Source organism: Cydia pomonella, chromosome 11 (assembly GCF_033807575.1).
Source record: "Cydia pomonella isolate Wapato2018A chromosome 11, ilCydPomo1, whole genome shotgun sequence".
Taxonomy (NCBI): Eukaryota; Metazoa; Arthropoda; class Insecta; order Lepidoptera; family Tortricidae; genus Cydia; species Cydia pomonella.
Window position 1 is genome coordinate 17,456,479 of NC_084713.1, and position 14,836 is coordinate 17,471,314.

Below are 14,836 nucleotides of genomic sequence, written 5' to 3' on the forward strand. Positions count from 1 at the left end.
AAGATATTTTAAAATGGAAAACAATTTTTAAAAACTTCTGCAATCTTGACAAAAATACAACCCATAATTACAAAAACATACTTCTAAAACATGTCTATGATAAGTATTTTATAAAACAATACGAATAAAAAACTTGAATCAGTGGCCAACTATTTACTGGTATTTTAAAATTATAAATAATAATAATTCAGCCTATATACGTCCCACTGCTGGGCACAGGCCTCCTCTCATGCGCGAGAGGGCTCGGGCTATAGTCCCCACGCTAGCCCAATGCGGATTGGGGACTTCACATACACCTTTGAATTTCTTCGCAGATGCAGGCAGGTTTCCTCACGATGTTTTCCTTCACCGGAAAGCTAGTGGTAAATATCAAATGATATTTCGTACATAAGTTCCGAAAAACTCATTGGTACGAGCCAGGATTTGAACCCGCGACCTCCGGATTGAAAGTCGGACGTCATATCCACTCGGCCACCACCGCTTAAAATTATTTTAAAATTAAATAATCAAAACCTAGAAAACATAATTTGAGTCAGTACTCAAGGGAGTCAGGCTGGCAATTATATTTCCATATTCAGAGTTCACATAAACTAAACAACAATACGTGTGCGTACACCAGGGGTTCCCAAAGTGTGCGCCGCGGCGCCCTGGTGCGCCGTAGAAAGTAAAGAGGGGCGCCGTGAGTTATATCATTATCCGAAACTACAAATATTCGCGGGTACCTATTTGAGCGCTCGCATCGGTAAATAATATAGCGCCGTGTCACTCTTTTTCGACCGTTCGATTTTAAATTTACAAGGGCGCCGTTGCAAACTACTAAACTTGTAACTGCGCCGCATGTTGAAAAAGATTGGGAACCCCTGGCGTACACAATTTTAATTGAGAACCATCCTTCCGTCCATTTTTACTCGTATGTATTTTATATCATTATTTTCATTCGTCTCTTCTTAAAATGCGAGACTTTGACACTATTTTACCATGTTTAACCCTTTAACGGTCAGGCGAGTATCAGAAATTACGCAAAATTGAACGTTGCCATTTTGAAATGAAGTTTAAAATCATTGTTATAGAGTGGTCATTTATGCCACATAAAATCGAAGTTTGTCCGTTAAAGAGTAATGAATGAGATAAAGTCTATCTTGTCAGATAACTGTCGAAATTCGAATTTATTTTATGTATAAGTAAAATGTAGGTTGTGTCGATAAACTTAAGAAGTGGCTCTCGTGTATGAAGTCGTGTATGACCGACATTGAATGAACATCAACTCCCATTAAAACACGTTGCTTTTACATAGAGGCAGAGGCAGTTATTTAGTTTTTGAGGCCTTTCACGTTCACAAACATGTGTCAAAATTTCAAGACAAATTTATAGCATAAAACAATGAAATACATAAAACACAGCCGAGCAGACATCTAACTAAACACGCACCGTTTACAGAAAAAAAAACAATTTATATTATGTGAAAACTGAACCTGTTAATCACTTTTTGAATGATACCATTAAATACTTTAAGATAAAACATTCAGTGCCAGCGAGCTACGAGCAGATAACACGGGATAAACCGTATGTAGAGCAGAGAACCCGCCTAGCGAGTCGCTGGCAGAGAATGTGTTAACCCAGATAGATCGCGTTTTATAAAAGCCTACAACTTTAACAAATATGATTAGATTTACGAACAGAGGTTACAGAATTAAATCTCTTTATAAAAGGCTAGCGCAGGTATAGGTAGGCTAGTACAGCACACACATTTTATAGTTTTCATCTGTGAAGATTGTGAATCATTTCGAAATACCAGATTCAATACATTTTCCCGCGAAAACGCACGAGTAAGTGCGCTAAATTGCTCTTTCTGGAAACAATGAAGAACAACTCTGATTTTGCGATCAATTCGAAAAATCACGAAAATTAAAAAGTGTCTACTGACAAATAAAAAAAACGGACATGTGCGAGTCGGACTCGCCCACCGAGGGTTCCGCACTTTTTAATATTTGACGGATTAGACGGACGGACAGTGCGAGTCTTGATAATAGGGTCCCGTTTTACCCTTTGGGTACGGAACCCTATAAACTAAAAACCTACACAGCGGTACTGCATAAAAAATGGTAGTGAACTGGTAGGGCTGTAGTAATGATGTATCCGTACTCCACACGGGTGTAGTCACGCGCGAGGGTTCAGGCGTGCGTCACGCTGTCCTCCACGAAGTCGCGCGCCTCGTCCTGCGTCACACAGTCCACGTGGGATACCTACAACAGGGGATATTCAATTTTTATTCTTTTATTTAAAAAATTGATTCAAGCAACACAAATTACAAAAATTAATTACAAATTTTGTAATATGGGTCTTGTATAATGTAATTTACTGTATAATGTATAAATAAATAAATAAATAAATATTATAGAACATTATTACACAAATTGACTAAGTCCCACAGTAAGCTCAATAAGGCTTGTATTGAGGGTACTTAGACAACGATATATATAATATATAAATATTTATAAATACTTAAATACATAGAAAACACCCATGACTCCGAAACACACACACATCACACGAATAAATGCCCTTACCAGGATTTGAACCCGGGACCATCAGCTTCGTAGGTTTGTAGGTTGTATTTAATACCTTATAGACTAACATTATTGCCCCGGAACCTCCGAAATACGATACTTTAAATGTTCGCTGGACGTATACGACTCTATTACTTGATAAATAGAGTCGAAAACCACTTTCTTGGCTGACTGTACGTATACGTAATAAAGCAAATGAAATGGATTAAACTTTCTGATATTCCGAACTTTTTTCATCATCGACCGTTGAAAAGAGTACGGTTTATACTTCAAACTTTAAGTATTATTTCATTTAAACACAAATAAAAAATCTCAATTTATCGATAGCATCGATAAACAGCGGTATTCTCTCCTTAGATTGTCAAAAACCGCACCCAAAATACCGGATCCTACTAAATAAAATACCAAAATCTAAAATAAGAACTTATACAAGAAACCGGATTAAACCAAGAGTAAAAACCGGCCAAGTGCGAGTCGGACTCGCACAGGAAGGGTCCCGTACCATTATCTATAAAACGGTCACCCATCCAAGTACTGACCCCGCCCGACGTTGCTTAACTTCGGTGATTGGATGAGAACCTCGAGATTGGAAAGAAATATTTGTTTTATTCTGTTTTTAGTATTTGTCGTTATAGCGGCAACAGAAATACATAATCTGTAGAAATTTCAACTGGCTAACTATCACGGTTCATGAGATACAGCCTGGTGACAGACGGACGGACAGCGGAGTCTCAGTAATAGGGTCCCGTTTGACCCTTTGGGTATGGAACCCTAAAAATTACCTTATTCCTGAATTTGACGCCGTAGAACTTGTGCGCGTGCTCGAGCAGCTCGGGCCGGAAGGTGGTCGTGATGAACTGCGCCGAGTCCGACAGCTCGTGGATCATGTTGGCGATCGCCTTGCGGTGCTGCGCGTCCAGCGCCTGCGCGGGACGGTTCAGTATTATTCTTTATTCTTCCTTTATTGCACCATGGTAATCACAAAATGGTATTTACATGCGAAAGAGTAAGTATCTCATGGACCCAGAATGGGTATGGCAATTTTATCCTTAAAACTAACTTAAGTGCTAATACATACATAGGTATTTACATTTAAATTTATCAATAAGTATTTGAATAGGAACATAATAACACTGATTAATTTACATGTCATTATCATTTATGAAATCCTCAACGGTATAATAGTTTTTATGGATAAGAAATGTCTTCAACATTTTTGCGTAAGTTTTGTCGTTCTCCTCTGACCTAATATAATTTGGAAGTTTGTTATAGTATTTTTCAGCGGCATATTGAGGGCTATTTCGGAATAATTCTAACCTTTGTGCAGGTAGGTGCAGTTTATTTATTAATCTTTCATTTTGCTGCTTTTGAAATAGGTGCATATTTTTCCTTACAAACATGGTCAGTTCGTAAATGTAAAGGCATGGTAACGTGAGTAACTAACCTAACCTAACCCCCTTATTCATAAACGTCGACTAAAGTTTACGAGCCGCTAATAATCGTTTGTCCCTTTCCTTCATACCGATACGTCGGAAAGGGACAAACGATTATTAGCGGCTTGTCAACTTTAGGAGACGTTTATGAATAAGGGGGTAATACTTTCGTCGCCACATGATGAGCGCACACACAGAATGAGGATCTGCGACCGAATATTTTTGGCAGGAAAATATTTATATAAGTTCACTCAACCAATCTTAAAATGCATGCCTCGAGACTATCTTTTTACGCTTACAGTTAATTTATGAATAAAGTTTGCAATCCAGTTCCAACCTTCCAACTACAACTATGTAGTACCAAAGAAAATTTGAAATAGAGGTGGATTGTCAAAGAAAACTTTGTAGTCACATTAAATTAGAAATAGATCCAAGGCCAAACGGTACGGCGGCATCGTTTTGAGCGATGGCGCCACAACCTTTGGCCTATGCCCGGTAAGATGGCGCCACTTTTTAATATTTAACAAATTTAAAACATATCAGTAACAGAAGACACGACCGACAGGCGTGAGCATTTAAAAAGTGGTTATACCCTACAAATTTATTAATTTAATAAATATTGTCTACGTAAAACCTAACCAGCATTGTACAGTCGCGATCAGATATATCGGAGCGGCCGAGATGCTCAAAAATATCGGAACACGCACTCTAGCGCCTCAACAATAGAGTACGTGCACGTGCAGATATTTGTGAGCACCTCGGCCGCTCCGATATATCTGACGGCGACCGTACAGACTACAGTCCTTAGAGGTAGGTCGCATTTCTAAACAGAAAATACGTGAACTATCATCGCAAGTGGTCACCACCGATCACAGTATACAGGGCGTCCCAAGACTACGGGACATCAAGGGAAAGTATCTTAAATATAGTAGATAGGATATTTTGCTGAAGGAAGACTTTGTTATTTTTAGAGTAGTGTATCAAGAAACAGCAACCGACCTGATCAATTTCGTCGAACAAGTAGAACGGCGCGGGATCGCACTTCTGAATAGCGAAGATGAGAGCCAACGCTACTAGCGACTTCTGTCCGCCGGAGAGCTGGTTCATCTCCCGCATGTCGCCCTCCCCGCCGGTGAACGACACTTTGATGCCCACGCCGGTGAATTGGTCTGCGTTCGCCCGCTGTAAATACATTATTTAAGTAAATTAAATGGCATTGGATTGGCTGTAAGTAAATTGAATGGCATTGGATTGGCTGTAAGTAAATTAAATGGCATTGGATTGGCTGTAAGTAAATTAAATGGCATTGGATTGGGCATATCCTCAGGAATAAATTTAAAAGTGGAAAAATTACTGCCTTGGGTGAGATTTCCACCTCAAATCCCACCGAAATTTATTCTAAGCTTAATAGCATCGTTGGCAGACGTTTCTGCTTGTTAGAAATTAATATCCTCAGGAAGCCTGACACCCACCTATCCAAGGTGGCCCTGGCCTGGAAGATGACTGGAAAACGGAAACATGGTCGCCCTAATTCTACTTGGCGCGCTTCCGTGGAGCAAGAGTTGAGTGTATTGGGGATGGGATGGGAGGAGGTTACCCAAGCTGCCCAGGATCGGAGTCAGTGGAAGAAAATAGTTCGAGCCCTATGTACCCCAGTAGGGGGTAACAGGATGAAAAGAAGAAATAAATTATTTAACTAAGAATTAGATCAATTATCTCTGTATCTTTAGGTGTTTAAATAAAAGTAAACTAACAATTTGTACATTTTCGGTTAGTTATAATTTATTGGTTAACGAACCAGATACAAAACCGCCTAGATCTGTCACTGAACGACCTGACTTTAACGTATATTATTTGATCATGCAATGTTTTCATCTACCCTCAACTGGCTTATGGAGCCATTTGAGGGTAGATTTTGTTAACTTTTATTCAAATACCTAAAGATATAGATTATAGGATTCGTAGGTTCAAATTTATGTCAGTGTTGTTATCGTAATTTCAAATGTATGTCACAGATATAACAGTCCCTGATATTTGTTTAAATTAGAAGCTTATCACTGGTGTCCACGCAAAGCTTAACCGGTAAACGTTTAACATTAAGAGCTCCATTCCTAATACAGTTTGATGCCTTAGCATCAGCACCAAAGAGTGTGATAAGCACGATAAGGCTACAGACATAAATTGTTAAACTGAAATGGTCACAGACAAAGAACCTAAATCGTAAACATCAACATAACTATATTCGTATACTAAGAAAAAGTGACCAAGGCCTCCAGTGCCCCAGGTTGGAATCGAACTAGCGTCCTCTGCTATCGCGGCAGGTGCCTGAGCCACACGGCCACAGTGTCACGGCGGCATAGATCGAATTTTCCAAGTATATCGTCGGTTAAGACTGCTAAATCCATTTTTGAATTATTATTATTTTTGCTTTAATGTCTATAAAATGGCTTTGTCAGATTTACACTCTTAGCCAAAGACATGCATTGCTTACTGAAGGCTTATTTTATTACAATATGACATTTATTTCAATTTATAATTTATATAGTAGTGTTTCTACTTGAAATAAAAACAAGTGAAAATATTTTCTGAAAATAATTTAATTTGTTCTAATACTTCTAATAGGCCAAATATAATTTAAAGAACAACTACTCACGTCAGGGTTAAGTTCCTGCCCGTCGTCAGTGGCTACGCGCATGACGAGACTGCCTCTTCCCTGCGGCACTAACTTCTTGAACACCTCTGTGAAGTTCTTGCTGACTTGCTTGAACGTGAACTGTATAGCTTCGAGTTTTCTGTGCTCGAGGGTTTCGATGAGCTCACGGATTTTTTCGCCGCTGAAAACAAAAGGAATTGTTAAGATAAGTCTAAAAGTAGCTTTATTTTCTAATACCCAGTCCAATACCTATACAGGATGGGCAAATAAGAGTGATACACTTTGTTTTTACATTTTAATAAAATTAAGTGCAAAATTTATTAAATATTTTTTTAAATATATTATTCAGGGTTGGCAATTGTACGTTACACTGAGATAATTTCTGCCAAATGTCAACCTCTAGCAGCAAGCAATTTTTTCTCAAATGTTTGTGTTGTTTAATAGTACATTACGATACAAGTACGAAAAATAGGAAATTCGAAACGAGTGGCGATAAATTAAAACACGACCGAAGGGAGCGTTTTAAATCGGCACGAGTTGCGAATTACCTATTCACACATGTATCGTACAACGTTTTACAGTACATATGGTCCTTTAAATTTTTATTTATTTATTTATTTATTTTTTCAAATATTTACACGGCATTACAGCATATGCCAATACACCGAATAATTAGACTATACAAATACAAAACATATATAAAATAAAAAACAGATATTCATTAAAAATCACATGCAAGTGCTGGAAAGCCTATCATCCATCATCTCACAGAACCTCAGACACGCCTGGCACACATTCGCCCATCTCCCCGCAAACAAGTCACACTCTGGTGCTGATGTCAAGAGTGCATTGAGCAGCGATAACGCGCGGAGGAGTGGCGAGTTCCTGCGCGATACTGTGCGCGCCACCGGTACGGCCAACAGTGGACGCGTTCGCGGCCTCAAGAAGACTCGAGGAATATCCGGGACGTACAACCTCAAGACTCGATCTACCAGTTCCGGGCAGTCCGAGTCACCGCGCAATATGCGACAAGCTGTAGTCAGCAAGATGTTGTTGCGCCTCACCTCTAGAGAATTATATCCAAGGCAGCCTAATAAGAATTTTGTTGGGTACAAGAATGGGAAGTACCCATACCTTTTTTTGTACAGAAATCTCAAAAAGGCCTTTTGGATTCTCTCCAGAAGTAAGGCGTATGAAGACTCGTACGGATTCCATATAATAGATGAGGCCTCAAGCTTGCTCCTCACTAAGGCGTTGAAAACCATCGCAATAGCCCCAGTGTCACGAAAATCCTTGACATTGCGGATCACGAACCCTAGTTTTCGAAAACAATCTTTGGCGAGTGTCTGCATATGCTCGTGAAAAGTGAGGCGCTCATCAAAAACCACTCCAAGATCTTTGACAGAGAAAACTCTATCAATAGTTTCGGTCCCCAGTGTGTACTGAGCAAGAAGAGGGGTAGAGGAACGACTATATGTACATACACAACACTTCGCTGTGTTAAAAAGAAGCTTGTTTGCAATACTCCAGTTGACCACCGAAGCAATATCGTCTTGTAAGGAGGCACAGTCTACGCTACTCTTAACATCATAAATAAGTTTCAGGTCGTCGGCATATAGTAAACATTTTGCATACTTGACGACCGATTCCAAGTCGTTAATCATTATCCCAAATAAGAAGGGACCCAGTATCGAGCCCTGACTTACGCCGGATCTGGTATGGTACGGAGCTGAAATAAAACACCCATGTTGAACGTACTGCTGTCGATCGCGTAGATAACTGGCGAAAAAAACCAATAACTTTGGCGAGAAGCCCAAAGCATTCAGCTTGCTCATCAACACGTTATTGTCTACGCGATCGAAAGCCTTCTTAAAATCGAAATACACGACATCCACCTGATTACCCCTGTCGAGATACTCAGAGATAGTTTCTGTCAATATTAAGAGGTTGGTGTTAACAGAGCGATTTGCTCTGAAACCGTGCTGGGAGTTGGACAAAAAGGGTTTTAACTGAACTGCTAATATTTTATGGACGATAGACTCAAACAACTTCGCCAATGTTGACAACAAACGATTGACGACGACGACGAACGACGTTGACAATGTTAAATGTTCGACACAGTAACGTAATATGCTAATTTTCGCACTAGTGCGGTAAAGTAGCACCATATGTACTGTAAAACACGTTGTTTGCTCCTTTAATATCGAGAAAAAGTGACAGTGATTAAGCGAGCCGAGGCGGCGCGCTCAGGCGAGGAAAACGCACGCGCCGCCTCGGCCGAGGCACGTCTACACTGGCCGGTTTGTGCGTGAGGAAATTGCCTTGCGCGTGTGCTGGCTCTGTGTGGACCCGCCTATTGGCACCCAAATTTTGCAGCTCTTGACTTATTTCTGTGAGGCTATCTAAAATTACGTGTCTATGCTAACAAGCTAATAAAATTTAAACAGTTAAAACCGACTATCTGACACAAATTTACTAAGATGACGCCGAAAATGTGCGAAAAGGGCTTAGACTAGCCTGCTGTTAGAGGTGGACATATGTCAGATATTGCCAACCCTGAATAATATATTTTTAAAACAATATTAAATAATCTTAAACTTAATATAATTAAAATTTACTAACAAAATGTATACTTCTTATTTACCCAGCCTGTATATGTGTATATGTATTAATCTAAATGTATTTAATATAGTATTGGCTATTGTTATTAGACTATTACATTGGAATTACATCGGTGGGTAAACGTATGTTCTGCACACGCGCCCCCCTTAGAAATTGAGTACACGCACTATTTAAAGATTTAAGGGAATTGAACTATAACAAGTAGGGGAAAATGAGTTAGTTTTAGTTATTCATATTCTTATTATCTCTATTATTTCATATTTCTTATTTAATGCATGTTAAATAAAGATGTAATGTTTTGAAAAGATGTGTCCCGCCGAGATTCTTGCCGGTCCATATCGGGATACCGTCCTCCAATTGAAGGGGGATTTAAATCTTCTCGGGTCAGAGGTGTAGGGTTAGAGCCGGTGTAGCTTTATTTGACGTTCATAAGCGCATTGTAATATGCCTACTTGAATAATAAACTATCTTTATCTTTATTTACTACTCATACAAAATTGCAAGAATAAATTTGGTTACATGGTGTGATCACGATCAATTACCACAGATTTAAAAGAAAAGATGTAAACAATTTATTAACAGCAACATCTTAACTGACCATAAGAGCCAATGTGGACGATAGTACAAGTAATGTTAGATTCCCCCAAATAGTCAGATCGAGATTAATATGAATTAAACTAGTTAACTGAATACAATAAGAAACCGTGATATAGTTAATTGCCAAAATGACTCGGATAGCAAATACTACAAGTCTAATAACTTTGCTATTCAAAACGGTGTACTAGTACTTAAGCAATACGACATCGTATTAAATAGCACAAAATAGTCGTTGCAAACGAAAAAATGTATGTAGATTAGATCGACAAGTTTTAAAGAAATCAGTTAAAGGTGTCAAGACCACAATAATTAACATTTAAGTATCGTCAAAGTCAGGCTAATGACATCTTATTACACTTTAAATATATCGACATTTTTAACTAATTTCAGTAGTTCCCTAACGTTATTTTACGTTAATGTTTACTGTCAATAATCCATCATGGATTATTCGAAATTAGTAATTATATTCGCAGTTTTGTATTCAGTTTCTGGTAAAGAATACGAGTATCAGCAATCTGGTAGAACTTTCCGGTCATGGTCCGATATAAGTAGTGGTGTATCAAGCCTGGCAAGTTTTATATGGGGCGTCGAGTATATTTTAAACGGTAAAGGGGCAGATGGAGATGTGACGGCACAGGACGCCTATTTAACTATCACGGAACTCGCGAGAAAATATGGTTATAACATGGAAGAGCACAAGGTTATGACCGAAGATGGTTACATTCTGACCGTACATAGATTGCAAGGAAGAAATGCTACTCTCAATGGGAAGGTAGTTTTTTTAATGCACGGAATTATTGAGTCTTCAGACAGTTGGGATCTTCAAGGGCCTGGTAAAGCATTGGGATACATTTTAGCAGACAACGGTTATGATGTCTGGATGGGAAACGCAAGAGGAAACAAGCACGCTATGTCCCATAAAGAGCTAGATGCGAAAAACAGTGATTTCTGGGAATTTACTTGGGAAGAAATCGGATTATACGATCTCCCTGCCATGATAGATCATGTTCTAAATATGACTGGCAAAGAAAGATTATACTACGTCGGACATTCGCAAGGTACGACTAGTTTCTTCGTAATGAATTCGATGAAACCCGAATACAATGATAAAATCAACATAATGTTTTCACTATCACCGGTTGCTTGGATGAGAAACATTAAAAGCCCTTTAGTAAGAAGAGTTTCATCGTACTTAAGTTTCTTGGGATATTTACTTTCTAATTTAAAGGCAAAATGGCCGAGCATGGATTTCTTAAATAAGTTTACAGCAGCGGCTTGTAATTACGCGCCTAACGGTTGCGAGAACTTATTATACATGTTGGAAGGTAACGATCATCATATAAACAGCAGTATTTTGCCTGTAATCTTAGGGCATATGCCTACGGGAGCGTCTGCGGCTCAATTCGTGCATTTTGGGCAGTTGGTGAACTCAGGAAGATTCTCAAGGTTTGATTTCGGTGAAGATATCAACATGGTGGAATATGGACTGCCTTCACCGCCTGATTACGATGTGACGAAGATAACAGTTCCTGTAGAAATGTTCTACAGTGACAACGACATGTTATCGGCTGAGGCGGACGTGGATATACTGAAAGGAAAGCTGCCTTATGTGATCGGATATAATTTCTTGGAGGGCTTCACCCATTTGGACTTTTTATATGCGTATAACGCTAAGGATAAAATTTATGACAAGATATTGCGTAGGATAAATGAGAATTAAAGTTTGGGCTGCGGCAAGTATTATATAGTAGAAGGTTTTCTATTTGTATTAACTAAAATATAACATTTTTCTAACTCAATTACACCATTTAAATAAACGGTATTTTTAACTTACGAAATCGTTTTAATACGTTAATCAATACCAGACCTATTAAATTAGGATTAGGATTATTGTTCTTTCTTGGTCTATATTAGCGTTTTATGAGTTAAATATGTGATAAACTGAAATAGATATCACACACTAAATAAAAAGTGACCAAGACCACTGGTGGCCGAGGCGGAAATCGAACCCGCGTCTTCAGCTTACGCAGCTAACGTCCTGACCCCACTCACTCACTTGGTCACTTTTCCTTTAAAGTCACTAAAAAAAACACAAATCAAAAAATATTTCATAAAATATTTGATTTGCTCCAAAGTTGTTTTTTTCGAACTGTCAAAACGATTTTGCTACAATGGAATTTATATGGAACACTGGCATGTGACGTCACAATCAAATCACCTACTCTTATTAGTTGTATACGGGTTTTAAAATAGAAATTGTGTCTAAAAATAACTGCTGTCTACGTTTCTCTATTAATCTGCTGGAGCTTTATTTCATGCATGATGTAACATAATTTATTTTAAATATTGTCAAATACCCTATTGCCAATTAATTCAAATCGTATAAAAACGACATCATCTCTGCAAAGCAAGAAATTTAAATGCACTTACCGAGTTCCTCCTTCCGCTTGTAAGTTTCTCTTTCTGCTCGGGGAAGTTGATGAACTGGTCCAAGGTCTTCTTCTTGACGTGCTAATTGTGGTTGGTTTTGTCCAACTCTTTGAACAGCTGTGTGATGATATATTATATAATTTAACATTAGTTACCCAATATCCAGTTCCTCCTTCCGCTTGTAAAGCTTCTCCTTCTGTTCAGAGAAGCTGATGAACTGGTCCAAGGCCTTCTTGTTCACGTGGTTGTACTTCTTAAGGTGCTGGTTGGCTTTGTCCAACTCTTTGAACAGCTGTGTGATAAGGAGATCTTGTTTAAAATCTGATTTAAACAAAAATTTACAAGCAAGCAGAGAATAACTTGTAAATAAGATTTTAAGTCTTACTTAAGCATAGAAGAGACTGAGAAAGTCAAGATTGCTAAGATAATTGTCGAGGTAAAAAAAATCTTTCGACTTTCTTCTTAAATTATCGATAGTAGTTTTGTCCCCAGTATTCTTTAGTTTGCAATTCATTCCTTACGTAACTTATTGACCGAGCAAGCGCGAAGCGCAACCTAGGCGTCTTCATTTCAGTTTAGGAAAAAATGCCTTGGTATTCTGTTATTTCTCGTGAAATTTTGTGACATGCGGCTGTAGCACGGACGCATTTTTATCGCCTGCAACGTTCTAACAAGATGCAATGTTGTGACAGGCATAGTGACAAGCAATAAAAATGCAACCATGCTGCAACCGCAGTTCGATAATTATATGTTTTTTTTTGTCAAGCTAATTTTACGGTTTAACTCATGTATTTTATAGTCACACACGTTAAATTAGCTTAATGTTAATATAACTTACGACGGACAGATTTAGTGTAGGTTCAGTTTTTGGAAATTTTACAAAATGGCGAAGCCGGGTTCGCGATATCTACACCGTCTACAGCTCACAGTGCCACTATAGTCATTAAAATATTTATAATGAAAGCGTTCTTAATCGCCTCAAATACAATCAATATTTGTATTTTTTTAACAATAGTATCAGTGGCAGTGGCTCCTTTTTAACCGACTTCAAGATTTCAAAAGGAGGCGGTTACCAATTCGGAGTGTATGTTTTTTTAAAATGTTTGTTACTGCATAACTCATTTCTGAACCGATTTTAAAAATTATTATTTTGTTTGAATCTATATATATACAGATTGGTCCCGTTTTTGTCAAAACTCAGTTCTGATGATGGGATCCATGAGGAATCGAGAGAACTCTTCAAATGTGAAGAGCATACATATAGTGATTTTTGTATTTTCATCAACAAATCAAGCATTTACATTTAAAATGTGACATTTGGTGAACTGCTGATGATGATCAGAATGGAACTCTTCAATGACGCATAGTTCACGTTTGGCGTTTTGTCCTCTTCGCTGTGTTTGTGAAGCAAATTAAATTTTTAGGACAAATGTTTGTCAAGTTTGAGGGAACTCCTCAAATGTTTAAGGGATATATATATATATATAGATAGTGATCTTAGTATTTTCATCATCGTATCAAGCATTTACATTTTAAAAAGTGACATTTGATGAAGCGGAATTGCCGATGAAGAACAGAATGGAACTTGTCGCGCCAAGCGCGATGTAAGTTGGTAAGTGGTATCAACTAGGTTACTACTTTGTCATGTGGCAACACTGACTGCTCGGATGACAGTTCCGATGGCGGAAAAAGCACGATGGCGCCATTGGGAAGATCAAAATGAAGGTACGTGCATGAGGCGTGGAATGGCGCTGGGTGTGCTGAGAAATTAAGTACTCAGTGTGCCTCCACGCGGTAACGGGAGCCTGCCCTGGTGAGTGTTTATACACATATTTACGCTTATATAATCGACATCCTAGCTGCATGGGAGTGGAACAAGGGGGTTGACCAACGGTCCTTGGTTAACGTAGTTTCACTAAGGTGTAGTCCAATCTTGAGGTGTATGTACCTAGACAACAAGGACATTGGACAGGGAAGCCCGTAGCTTCATGGAGTGTGTACCGGAAGCACACAGGCAAAGCATGTAGTACGGTCGGTTATGAGTTGGAGTACAAGGGCCGGGTCTAGGGGGCAGGCTTATGGAGGACCCCGTGGGGGCATCGCCCCCACGTCCAGGTGGTGTGTAGGACACCAGGGTACTAGTCGGTAGTACCTAGTCTGGAGGCGAACCGATCGTACGGATGAGTCACTCTGGATAGGCCAGTAGACTAGACTCTCATATTGATGCGTGCGATGCCAACTCTGAAGTAAATATACTGTACATGTAACAGTGTGGTCGAAGGTGACCCCCTTCTCCTACTCTCATGTGGCATGGTATTATATGTATTGATGATGTGATATATATTTTGTTGCCCAAGCGAATTTATACCCGCTTGGATTCAGGCACTTGTGTTACACAAGGTGGGTATAGAAGGCGCGACAAAATTGGTGGAGATGATCTGAGATTTTAGATGATGGGAAGCCAGATTAAGTTTGGCTATTCCATCTGTAGATCACTTTGAAGGGCCTTGTAGCGGAGATTGTCAAATTAAGTT

At 38.9% G+C, this 14,836-nt stretch overlaps 2 protein-coding genes across 2 annotated transcripts in view; one reads left to right on the plus strand and one right to left on the minus strand.

Annotated features, from left to right (window-relative positions):
* Positions 1 to 1,336: 1,336 nt before the first annotated feature.
* LOC133523028 (structural maintenance of chromosomes protein 3) overlaps positions 1,337 to 14,836 on the minus strand; it is a 45,702-nt gene continuing 32,202 nt past the window's right edge. The window contains exons 19-23 of the mRNA XM_061858530.1: positions 12,458 to 12,594; positions 6,654 to 6,834; positions 5,000 to 5,182; positions 3,350 to 3,490; positions 1,337 to 2,243 (exon numbers count right to left, since the gene is read on the minus strand). Of these exons, the coding sequence (XP_061714514.1) occupies positions 2,172 to 2,243; positions 3,350 to 3,490; positions 5,000 to 5,182; positions 6,654 to 6,834; positions 12,458 to 12,594 (714 nt within the window). The 3' untranslated portion in view covers positions 1,337 to 2,171. The remainder of the gene's footprint in view (positions 2,244 to 3,349; positions 3,491 to 4,999; positions 5,183 to 6,653; positions 6,835 to 12,457; positions 12,595 to 14,836) is intronic.
* Positions 10,299 to 11,943, plus strand: LOC133522553 (lysosomal acid lipase/cholesteryl ester hydrolase-like). Its single transcript, XM_061857907.1, has 2 exons — positions 10,299 to 10,930; positions 11,243 to 11,943. The coding sequence occupies exons 1-2, from the start codon at positions 10,312 to 10,314 to the stop codon at positions 11,590 to 11,592; spliced, it is 969 nt and encodes a 322-aa protein (XP_061713891.1). The 5' UTR covers positions 10,299 to 10,311; the 3' UTR covers positions 11,593 to 11,943.

Bases quoted from the DNA above. Each gene is read 5' to 3' on its own strand.
- LOC133522553 (XM_061857907.1), top strand. From the start codon at position 10,312: ATGGATTATTCGAAATTAGTAATTATATTCGCAGTTTTGTATTCAGTT. The intron at 10,931-11,242 runs GTACGACTAGTT...CTGTAATCTTAG, and splicing joins CTACGTCGGACATTCGCAAG to GGCATATGCCTACGGGAGCG.